We start from the raw sequence: 12,879 nt of genomic DNA, 5'->3' as shown, positions 1-12,879 counted from the left end.
ATGTTCAGCTCACCTTCTCAATGTCATATTCATGCCAACACACTTCTATTTCATGTTACACTTTTTTTACTCAACATACCGATGTTTCACAAGAAACAGTGTCTAAGGTGATATCAGCATGGAACCCCAAGGGGAAGATATCAAAATAGGGCAACAGCTGGGGAAAGTGCATACTCCAGTACTGTGATATCTATGCACGAATTCAAAGTGCAGGATAGAACAGGTGAGCAACTGCAAATCTCCTGACAGCAAATTTCAACCTGGGGCATGAGCAGCCAGTTACATCAAAACAGATACAGGGGACTCCATAAAGAGCAATAGAATAGTCAAGCCACAGAGCACAAACCATTCATAAAGCTGGCAGCGTACATTTGAAAGTCCAGTGGTACAAAGAGAACAGCCAAAGGAACTGCTCAGGAGTGGAGAAATGCGATATGATCAGATGATTTGATTTCACAACTCCAAAGCAGAGTAAGGGAAGTTTTCACTTTCACTCCAGCAATTAAATTAGGAATACATTTGAGTGTGAGGGTGGATTAAAATTCAACGCACCCTTACACGATTCTCTCATGTAGATTTAAAACAAAAGGACAAAGGCCCAAGTCAGATTGAATAAACTTTATTTACTACAGGACAAATTAATATTACACAGAAAACGTTATAATAATAGCATTTAGCACTTGATTGCCTACCACCATTTTTCACTGTAGAACTGAAGTGTTCACAGAGTCTGCTCTGAGGTGTGGATTTGGTGCCATTTTATATCAGGCTGTGGTCTTGCTTCATGCTCTTCCCTTTGTCTTATTCCTTTGCCTGAGACACAGGTGGGGTTAGAAACCCCAAGTGATGTAATTCAAGTCCATCAATAAAAATGTGACATAGTACCATAATGTATTATGCATTTGTGGTTTTCATCACATAAAGTGAAAGAAGCAATACTAGGCATTGTTCCACAAATGATGTTTTGGAATACATGAGACAATAATTGAAAAACAGACAAAAACAATCTAGCAACCCAGTGAGCATTGCTAAATGCACAGTAAACATTCAGTTACTTATCAAAAAAAGATGCAAGGTTATAACAGAAGGAATCACAGAGAAAAATGAATATGGAGAAAAATAAGAACATAGAAAGAAATAAAGGACCAGCTGAAAACATTTTAAAACTATCTGATGTTGTGCACTTCTTATATTAGGAAAGCAACTGATCTGGAATGATTAAACACAGAAGCCACCTACTTCAGTTAAAACCCTTTATTTCAGCACTTTTAAGGAAACAAAATATTAAATGTAAAAACAGTTGAACAGTGTGTAAAAATGTTAATGTTCTTTGTTCACTAAAGCTGGCGTCTTTAGAATTCATTCTTCCATCTGTTGTAAGAGTTTTTTTAAATAAATCTTTTGCTGAGACAACGTGACATTTGTGGGTGACTTTCAATTGCAGACCTGGCATTCCTGGGTCTACATTTTGGATAGTAGCAATTATCAGACGGCAAACAGAATATGATTTGAAGGACAACTTCTAAATGCTATGAATGTTCAGACACACCAAGGCTTAAGAAGCCCACAAGTAAATGTACAAAACTTACAAAAAGAAGGCGGGGAAGAATAACTACAATGAAAAAAATCCAAAGATTACATTCATAAAAGGTTTTACATATTGCATACATATCAGTCAGTAAAGGAAACACTGTATGTGAATTGTTTAAAGAAAGAAAAAGTCATACTGTATCATCTTTTCATTTACACTTGGAAAATGAAAAACAAATTAGGTGTGTTTCCAAATCAATCACTAATACAAAGTTAGCAAAAAGTTCACTTCATCTTTTTTAACACTGGAAATCTTTTGGCTGGTATTTACTCCCCTTACATAACAAAAGGAATATTAAAAAGTTGACTCATCTTTTTTTTCAATGTTACTCAGTTTTGAGCATGACCTGTAAATGCGCAAATGGGTTTGAGATTCAGATCATATCACCACAAACCGTGAGCACAAGGCGATATGTTTCCTGTTAAGATACTGACTGATTTACACATAATCAGAGGAAAACATCATACTCTTAAAACAGCCATGCAGCTTTATTCGTTCATGTGTTCCCACTACCAACAGATTGTTTAAAAATTCAGAAATTCAAATTCTTGAGGAACAGAAAGGAAAACTTGACAGCTTGCTTATCTTCTTTCCCCAGATTTATAATGACTGGTTGTTCAGCTCATTTCAATGCCACTTGAGCCTCACATACAGTACTAAGGGCTACTACTGTAGTCTCCCAAGACTAAGAAGGCCAGATAGACCAGTCATCTTCACACTCCTGAAGTTTAGAACAAAAAGGTTTCAATTCTGGACCATTCCAATGGCCATGTCTAACAATCTTGGTCACAGTCAGAAAGAGGTGTCTGCTGTAAAGTATTTTTCCTCAACAAATCTCCCATGAGCACCTGCATGTAAGCATTTGCTTGGTGGTCATTAAACTCCAAATGCAGTGTGCAGCTTGTTTCATCTTATTGCACAATCTATTCATTTGTTCAGGTAGTTTCATGGAGCCTATATTGCACTAAAAGGGCCCCTGCAGCAATTTTGGATGCAAGTCTTATTGCGATGTGCAGTACATAAGAATTTAATTTGCCATCTAGATTTCAGAAATAAAATGTTAAAGAGCTAGTTGAAAATATAACTGAGATATGCGTTACACTGATGTTACACCAGGTATCTGGAGTACTTCATTGAAGTATCACTCTCAGTTCTTTCAGTGGCAATGTAGATGTGCTGTTTCACTGCCTGTTTTAAAACATGCAGTAGTGCACATATTTGCAGGGAATTATATGTAAAAATGACAAAAATAGTGATTGTTCAGCCAGATACAAGCTTGGAAACTGTTTAATAGTAAAATTTATATAATCTGCTACTCAAGGAATGAGTTATCAAGGTCTGTTTTTCGAGGAAAATACATTTATAACTATTAAAAAGGTTTTTTTTACAGAAGCAACAATGTTCTAAAACAGTCTGAGGAACTTGAAGCTTCTTAGGTTTGAAAGAAAAAACAGTTCTTGTGGATTGGATGCAGCATAATTTTCAAATCCTCTGGACATTCATCATACACTATATATACACAGCAAAGTTGAATATATGCAGAGTAATATAAAATGTTACTCTTACAAAAAAAAATACAAATTGGTCATTACCTTAATAAAATGGTCCATTTTATTTGTTAAATGCTAGCATGCAACATCCACCAACTGCTGCAGCTAACATCAGTCCTTGAGGAGTGGATACCTGTCCATACTTTAAGACTCATTCTACAGCCATGGAACAGGTTGGAATCGTAAGGCACTGTTTTGCCAAATTGCAGAAATTTGGAATTTATTTGGAAATGGAGAACTCAGCTACTTATAATGTCAGATAGCGTTCTTTGACACACATAAGTAGCATGTTCACTGTCCAGAGCTTCTCTTCTCTTTTTTTTTGTAGATCAGAGTCAAAATAAAGAAGAGGCAGCTGATTGTGGTCAAAAATGCAAACAGCACTAAAAAGCCATGTTACAAGATGAACAAAGCAAATATTTACCTCCACCTGACTGTAAAGGTAATTGAAAAACTGCTACACGTAACCCTGAGCTAAACATTTTGCTTTTTTGATTTGTTACTCATTTTGTGTTTGAGTGTTTAACTACCTATGCAGCTATAGTCCTTGCACTCAGCCTAATACCTTCTGCACTATGTACCAAGTCAGCAGACAATTGTAGTGATGTCACATGATTATTGATGAAGAAAGTCAATTGTTTTGCACTGTGGTAATCCCAGAAAAGGTTCATAACAGCCCATTTTCTATAAAATATATTTTCAAAATGTAATGTTTCTAAGGATTCCTTTTTTTACAGTTTCTACAAAATTGGAGAAAGCTGCAATACTGTGAATTTAGTGGATACTGACTTTAAGTGGCTTAAGCTTTAATTTTAAAACAAAGGCAGCCCATTCTGTGAATACCAGCATGCACAGTTCCCTGCATAAATAGAAAAAATAGATAAGAGTTTAGATTTTTACTAACAATTCTATCCTTGTACTTTATATTTTATGTAAATAACAGAAGTGCTAAGAAAGATTTGGTTGTTGATGCAATATAGGGAGACATAGCAATATAAACCTAACGTTTCCACAATGAGCTGCAAACTCACTCAGTTTGTCTCTTTTTTTGACAGAGACAAAGTAAAAGTCATGTCAGAATCTCAGAAAGGAAAAATTAAGAAATGTAGTGTTACATCTCGTAAACTTGATAAGGAAGGTTGCTTTTCTGTTGTTTGAATACTTTTTCTAGAATCAACTGTACGACAGTATCTGAAACACGTGCCTTGAAAGAAAAAAAAATAGAAATGCTGACATCTTTCAGAATGCAGTCTGGTGGGGTCTGGTGGAAATGGTTGGACCAGAGGAAAGGGAGAGCTCCTCTAGGCTGTCCCACTTGCAGAGTATGAGAACTGGGGGAAGTGAGGCCTCCTCTCGCTGTCCATTGATTCCATGTTGTCATCTAGGGAACAAACAAAGCAGCAATGTTGAAGCTCAACGATCGGTTTCAGAAAGCTCTCACTTACTTCTCGTCTGGCATACATTCACTTCTGCTCCAAAACACTGGACGCAATGCAGCCTTCTTAAACAAGATTAATGCTCCAAAAAGTCGATTTGCACAGCTAGTGACTTTAAACCTTGATGCACGTTAAAAATCTTTTTACATTTGAATGTCCATTGTCTTCTCAATGGCATATTGGGAACAAGAGCATATTAATCTGTCTTCCACCTGGCCTTCTCTTGCATGTCTGAAGCTGGAATATTGTCAGAGAACTTTATTTCGTTAGGATGAGACTACTATAAGAGCACACATACTGAGACTTCTGTGTTTGCTACTTTTTGTTCCAACTGGGTCCTTAATCACCTTTGAAAGTTGGAGCTGATGCATGTGCTGGTTTACTCTTTTTTTCTCTAAACAGTCCTTAATTTCAAAATCATCCTGAAGTGCATTATTTTCAACAGCTAAACGGAACTTAATGTAGTCTCTCCTCAACTTGCTAATTAAGATTTCTCTCCATTATTTTTTACCAAACAGGTCTTAATAAATTAATCTATTAATGATGACCTAACACAGGAGGAATGACACTTAGACAACTGCCACAGTGAGTTCTTTTCTTCTGCTTAAGTCCAATTAATTATATATCAGCTGTCACAAGGGCAACCCTGAAAATCAGCAATTAGCACAAGGTTCAAGCTAAGTTTTTTTAACAGCTGGAAGTAATTTGAAAAAGGCCTTAGACAGAAAACTGAAATAAATCAGCCTTTGGTTATCATCTTGGTTGGAACAAAGTAGACTAAGGAGTGCCTGCTCTCTTTAAATTACACTTGCGACATGCCTCCAATTCACATCTCATACTCTCCAGGCTTCAACAATTAAAAGCACACATTCAACATTGTAGAGAGAGTCCAAAATAAACAGAGGCTGCAGTACACCTGTAGTACTTTTGTTTCTTATATATGGCAGAAATACTGTATACTCTGCAGGCAACAAGGCAAACTGTCAGAACATAAAAATACTTAAGAATACGTCCACTAGAGGGAACCATACCCACAAAGGAAACAAAAACTGCCATTTAAGGAGATTGTGGAGGTACTCTAACCAAATTTATACACTCTGATGTCTCAATTGTCCATTACTAATTAAGAACAACACGTTGGGATGCACTCTCAAAACTGGAATTGTGAATGGAGGAAAGAAAATTCAACTTTAGAGTTCATAGATATTCTATAAATTATAATAACTTTCATATTTGGAATATTTTCTGTCTCCGAGTGAATATTTTAGTAGCTTATATAAGCTGTAGGTTTATAAAGGCGAGAAGCAGAAAATCAAAAGTAGTTCTATTTCATCTATCTTCACAGTTATTCAGATATATCAGATTTTAAATTTAAATAAACATGAAAAGTATAAAACAGGGGTGGTACAGCATTGCCACATTTTACTTTGAACAAATAATTAGAAAGGTTATCAATGACATGTATGAAACACTGCTCTTGGTCCTGTACAGTTGTACTATAGACAACTTTGTCAAATCTAATAGGTTAATTAGGACACTTATTTAACAAAGAGTCTGATTCCCTTTTCAATGTGCTCCCATGAATCAGTTGTGGTATAAGATGCGGTAACAGTATAAAAACATTAACAGGAAGGCTGCTGTGTTCAACCCCAAAGATGGCTGGATTTCAATACTTCTTTTTATTTGGCTGGGAAATCCTTTTCCTTAGGAATCATTCTACAAACAGAACTCTACAGTGCACTTAGTATTTCAGGCAAAAAACACATTACACCTTCACATATGTTATTCACGTACAAAAACACATCAACTGCAAAATATTAGGAACCCAGAGATGCGAAATGCGAAGTCTGGCTTCTTTTGGACCATAAGGCTACTGCCTTTCCTGTCTGCTTTTCGTCCTTCTGAACCTTGTGGAATACAGCAGGCCACTTTCTGTTCAAGTGGTTTTTGATACTGAGGCCCAGCATGTTATCTGGAGGAGGTTCCTAATATTTTGACCAGTGAGCATGTAAAATCACATTATCTTAATAGATTTAAAGCTGCTGTGACTGCACGCTACCTTGTCCAGGGGGAGTGATTGTGATGGTCTGAGCTGTGAATTCCTCATCAAAATACCTGGTATCGGTCTCAGAGGTGACCTGGGGCTTGAATGGAGGGATGAGCTGTGGGAATAAAACACACTGGATCAGCAAAAACAGCTACTCTGCAGCTTATCTCAAACAAAATGCCCTTGAAACTCAATTGAAAACACCCAGCTGAGACCGTTAGGATACATCACAGGGTCACAATGCAGAGAGGACACTTTCTCTTTGGAAATGTAGAACACGCTCTGTATGCTTTTTTTCCTCCATCAGCACATAAAGATGTCAGAATGTGAGCAATAGTCAACAAAAGTTAAAATACACAAAACCTTTAAATTTATTCACAATATTGACAACAAGGTAACTACAGAAGCAAATATGTGAATCTTTTTCTGTGGAGCCTCCTCCAGACAGCTGCTGCTCCTCGATCTCAGTATTAAATTATGAAGTTTATCCATCCTAAAAATGAGAAATGTTAACATTTAGGAAGGAACAGATCAGAATAGTCATTGGTGACCAGAAGTGACTTGGAAAGGTGCCACCACCTCTGCCTACCCTTATCCACTTCTGAATGACATTCCTAATTTAATAACACAAACACTTCAGATTTTTTTTCTATTTCCAAGCAATTACTTCCTTGATTATGTTCTAATCATAGCCAATGCCATAATGAACATCTTCCTTGAAAAGGACAGACAGTGCTGAAAAGAAGCCATTGTACCTTAATGACCTCTGAGCCATGAATAAAACATCCACCTTTGTCTGGAGAACATCACATCCTCAAGGTTAGCATCTGTGAGCCTCGGCTTGCTTTGTTTGACCAAAAAAAAACAACCTCCAAGAGTTGTGTATTTTATTAAATCTTTATAATTCGCCTCACTGAGAAAAACATGACCCTTTTTGTTCTCTGCAAGACCTCAACATTTATTATATAGATGGTTTTTCAATGTAATACATATTATAAAGTTACCTCAGAGAAAAAAAAATATTTTTCCAGAGACTGAAATGAAATTGTGACGTTTAAAATCATCTCTCAGATTAAAGATCTCTCTATGCCTTTACAAAAGTAAAAAAAAAAAAGCTTGTTGAAGTAATGGAAATCCAAGATTTTAAATGTGTGCACTGGTGAAAACATAGAAAATCATATCAATATTCTGGAAATCAATTCAGTTCAAAGAGACAACTTTCACAAAGCTCTGTACTTCAAGAACAATTCATGTACAATACAATGTTTAGTTTCTCTCTCTAATTTGAAACATACATAAACATACTAAGCCTGCATCCAGTTCTTTTTATATGTTTACTCTTGCACAAGGGAGAACAGAGAATTCAAAGTTTTATCACAATTTGCTGGTAATTGACCTAGCTTGTCACTTCCACTGTACAATAAAGACAAAAAACAAAAAATGGCAAAGCTATGGAGACAAAAGAAATTTACTGAAGTCTTTTTCCACCTACTGCTTCCGTCAATATCAAACTGCTGGATCAAACTGCTTCTGTCAATAGCCTAATTCCATTTCACCACAAAATATGTTGCTCATCTAATTGCTGTGGGAGCTGATATGTTAAGAACCCATGTGATTAGCAACAAAATCAGTGACTTCGAAAAGGCAAGGTTAGAAATTCTGTTTTTAATTCCCCTGTCCCCTTTTTAGTTTTTAAGATAAACCTGAGTCTGATGAGTATTGTTACCTTCTTCTCATAAACATCCTGCCACACAATCCCAGCAAAGAATTTGTGTTGCATGACCTCCTTGGCATCATCCGGGCCTCCCCCTAACCTGTGACAAGAAGAATCCACAGAATGTCAGGTAACCACTGGCATGTCTTATCTGAACAGGTTTAATCATGTGGACAAGTAATACAGTATTAAATTACTGTGCTGTGATATTTTGTCACAATAAATGCCCTGGCACTGTTAAAGAACTCATTGATGGATTTGCTGTCTATTTTACAAGTCCTCAATGAGATGGGGATCTATATTTTATCAGCACTGCAGGGCAGTACAGGCTAGTGGGTAGGGCTCCAGACCTATGGTATACCCAAAGGATCATGGATTTAATGGACTATGCAATTATTACACTTGAAAAAGGTACTTTACTCTTGTTACTTAACGTCGCGAAACCAGAAGTTGAAGGACTGATCAAGAGATTCAGGAAGAATTTAAGCTCCTGCTCCTCATTGAATCTATTAGTTTTTAGCTGATGCAACACCCATGCCTGGTCTTTAATATCTTCCAAACACGTCCAGGATGTGTGCAGTTCAGTGTACGCAAGTGGGGGTGTAAAGTAGCTCACCGTTGTTTGGGGTCTTTTTTAAGTAGGCCAGAAAGAAGGGACTGCCCCTCTGGAGCCAGAGTGCGAGGAAAGCGTATGTCTTCCATCAGGATGAGCTCAAATAGCTTCTCATGATCTTGATTGTAGAAGGGTAGCCGGCCACACATCATTTCGTACATCACCACACCAAGCCCCCACCAGTCCACTGCCCTCCCATAGTCGTTGTCCTCCAGAACCTGCAAAAGGGAAACAGCACTGTCACATTCATGTCATCTGCAACACTGTCCAGCTTTGGTCACTAGAGAATAAGTCTGAGTCAGTTCAAGCACATCAATTCCTGGTCAGTAAGGAACTTCATAACCAGACAACTTAAGGGAACTAAAACTTTGATCTGGGTATTCAAAATCCTGAAACGTACTGATCAAATAAACCTAAGGAACATCTTCAAAGATCAATAATCATAAAGACCTAGAGATATGAATGCTTCAAAACTCAATTTCTACTTAGGGCAGATAACAGGAGATATGTTTTTGTACAATAAGTGGTGGGGCTTTAAAACAAAGTCACTAACACACTGTTGAAGCTCATGCCTGTGAGGGGCTTTAAGAAATGGCTTGACATCGTTCTTTGATCATTACAGTTGTAGTACAAAAACAAAACAAGGAAAACAGGCCAAACTTTTCCAAAGACCATGCAGTGTGATCATTCAACAATACAGGAAAATACAATACAACTAGGACAAAGAATACCTAAAAACACATCTACAATATACGTAACATTGTTAATGTCTGTTCACAACTGCTTAATCAATTCTAAACTTGGGAATAGTTCTTTATTTTTAAGCAATAACAACCATAGTTGTTGTAATTCTAACAGATCTGTGAAGTAGCTGAACAAGTTTTGACCCCAAAGAACAGAATTCTGTAAATTTGTTTAAGTGCCACTTTTCATTGTTCACAGTTTTTAAGTCACATGTCTAAATCACTGACTTTCACCACTCTATTTGGTGCGTGTATAGTGACTGGATGTGTCCTCAGAGCTGCTGGCTTTCTGATATCCCACAGCCACTAACAACACCAGGTCCAGGTGGTTTCACCACATCAAACTTTGCAGAAAGAAATTTCTCAAGTCTCATGGACACTCTCCGGCGTGGAAAAAGTAGACATCTTGACAGAGTGTAGTGGTACAAAAACTCAAATTTTGAGGATACGAATAGAAAAAAGTCACAAAGAGTTGGTTTACCACAAAGGCTATTTATATTTTATTTTACAGAATTCTGGAGCTCTTGAAGATCTGTCAGAAAATGTACTGCAATAATAATCCAATGATCCTGTGGCCCTTTCTGAATGGAAGAAGCTTATCCTTGACCTAAAGTGCCCATTCTGCTGCCCTCTTTCACCCAGCCCCTCTCAGACATGAATCTTTATTGCAATGTCTGGTGTTTCTTTTCCTCATTTCTATCATCAGTGTGGAACATTGCTTCACAGATAAAATATAGGAGGGGGAGCAGAGACTTGTCCCCTCCACACACACACAAACACACACCTACTTCCCTTTTCATTTCACTCACATGGAAACTGTCCAGTAGGTGCTGTTTTCCAAGGCAGTACCATTAGAGTTAGTGGAAAAGTTAGAGAACTCAAAAACACTTCAGTTGTTCCAAAACCACTGTTATATTGTTCTTTGCAATTATTGAGTGTCATCACAAAATTCCATTCCATTTTTTGGATTGGAACAGTCTTGAACAGGCTATAATACTGGACAGTTTTGTTCAGATATGGTATTGCATAGCATATTTTTATGTTAAATTTTAAGGAAAGTTTAAGACCAATTGTTTGTGGAAATCTACCACCGGCTGTTACATTTGTTTTTCTCCCTCATTCCAGGTATTTGGCTTCTGTGTGATCTAAACTGGATTATTAACAGGACTTTGTGGAAATAAGTCACAAACATTTAGAATATTAACATCCACTTTCCTTTCCATACACATTTTCATTACCTACATTTGTTATTGAAGTATTGAGTTTGTTAACAGTTGTATTTAGTGCTACTTTGTACAAGGCCAGCATCCATATCACCCTGAAACTCTCAACTGGCAACCCCCAGAAGCTCAGCAGGTGTGAGCCTGCTCAATACCTGGATGGGAGACCTCCTGGAAAAAACTAAGGTTGCTGCTGGAAGAGGTGTTAGTGAGGTCAGCAGGGGGCGCTCACCCTGTGGTCTGTGGGGGTCCTAATGCCCCAGTTTAGTGACGAGGACACTACGCTATAAAAAAGGTGCTGTCCTTTGAATGAGACGTAAAACCGAGGTCCTGACTCTCTGTGGTCATTAAAAATCCCAGGGCATTTCTTGAAAAGAGTAGGGGTGTAACCCGGCATCCTGGCCAAATTTCCCCCTGGCCTTTACCAGTCTTGACAACCTGTCACCCACCTGGGTGGCTGCCGTCGCATCACCCAGGTGAGGCTGCACATTGGTGGTGGTGGAGGGGAGTCCCCATTACCTGTAAAGCACTATATAATTGAGTGGAGTGTCCAGAAAAGCGCTATATAAGTGTAAGCAATTATTATTATTATTTAGTGCAGTGCTTTTCTTTCCTAAGGATTCTGAAGCATTTTACATGTGGAACTTCATCCATCTCTACCTTGAGCGCTTATTAGATGTAAGAAATGAAAAACAAAATAGAGCAAAATACTCTATGGTTGTACAGTAGGTTACAGCCTCTTTCTACTACCCTGGTTGCATGCAGCCCCAATGTTTACATCTTCAGGCCTATTTCCCCATCCCCAGCCATGAGTATCGTTAACCAAAGCCAGCACTAATCCTAGCTATTACAAAAAATAAAAGACTACTATTACAACATGATGCTTTCTGGCTCATTAAACAGGCATAATACAGGGCTTAAACTAAAATAATGTATTAGAAATGGCGAATCTCTTTTTTACAATATGATCTGGAAACAGATTCTTATAATTTTCAGTATTTTAATCCAGTTGCAGAAAAATCACCATCACTCTCCTGGTATTTTACTCAACTGCTGGCATGTGACCCATGGTAACCTGTCTAAATCCTCAGGCCACTTACAATGTCACATGAGACTAAACTCTTGATCTCTGGAGATCTCGGTAGTTCACTGGGAGACTTTACTCCTTACCCATCAACCCTTGTTGACTGTGTGCAACCATGAGTCCTCCTGTACCAGACGTCACATCATATAAGCGTTTCTCTCTGCGCCATACGGGATTCCTTCCACTCCCTCTTGCTTTTATCCACTGATCTCTTTTCCAGCTACCCATCACTCCTTCATTCAGTGGGAATTATACTTCTCTACCTGCCCCATTATTTTTCCTTCATGATCCTCTCTGTTGTTAACTACCTCTCTTTCTCTCAGTGGTATTTATGATTCTCTACATCACAACCTCTCCCTCTGAGGACACAGTTTATTCCTGGTTATTTTACAATCCCCTCCAGGATCACAGATCAGTCTCTTTCTCTAACTCGTGTAGGGGGATGTGGAACCAACAAGAGTCACAGGACCCATCAGCTCCTCTCCATATAGAGATCCAGTACTGCTCAGATGCCAAGATCAATTCTCATCTCTAGTTACTTGTCAGACTCTGCCGTGACCTGTCCTGCTGATATTCTGCTGCTCCTCTTTCATTCTCAAAGCTTAGAGATCTCTCACACAAGCGGTGTAGCTAGCCAAAGGTTTCTCCACTTTCTGTCCCCTGTTCAGATCCTCAGACATTTTCAGTACCTTAATCTGTAACAGGGAAACTCGACTCACTCAGCAACAGTTTAAGGGTTTCAGTTGTCTTTGGGCATCTTTTAGAGCTTTTCTCTGACTTGCTGATATTCCCAGGTCCGTGAGCCTTCTTCCACCTTGAAGTAGCACTTTCTCTCACAATTCCAGGTCTCTTTCTCTTTGGTCCGAACAGTAATGTCCTAA

At 38.1% G+C, this 12,879-nt stretch overlaps 1 protein-coding gene across 1 annotated transcript in view; it reads right to left on the bottom strand.

The window, feature by feature from the left end:
• Positions 1–603: 603 nt before the first annotated feature.
• Positions 604–12,879, bottom strand: part of akt1 (AKT serine/threonine kinase 1) — a 72,091-nt gene continuing 59,815 nt past the window's right edge. Inside the window, exons 11-14 of the mRNA XM_088925193.1 lie at positions 8,955–9,169; positions 8,351–8,438; positions 6,637–6,739; positions 604–4,522 (exon numbers count right to left, since the gene is read on the bottom strand). Of these exons, the coding sequence (XP_088781319.1) occupies positions 4,443–4,522; positions 6,637–6,739; positions 8,351–8,438; positions 8,955–9,169 (486 nt within the window). The 3' untranslated portion in view covers positions 604–4,442. The remainder of the gene's footprint in view (positions 4,523–6,636; positions 6,740–8,350; positions 8,439–8,954; positions 9,170–12,879) is intronic.

This window comes from Atractosteus spatula, chromosome 9 (assembly GCF_055471065.1).
Source record: "Atractosteus spatula isolate fAtrSpa1 chromosome 9, fAtrSpa1.hap1, whole genome shotgun sequence".
Lineage (NCBI taxonomy): Eukaryota > Metazoa > Chordata > Actinopteri > Semionotiformes > Lepisosteidae > Atractosteus > Atractosteus spatula.
The sequence above is the reverse complement of the archived record's forward strand: the minus strand, read 5'-3'. Positions and strand labels throughout refer to the sequence as shown.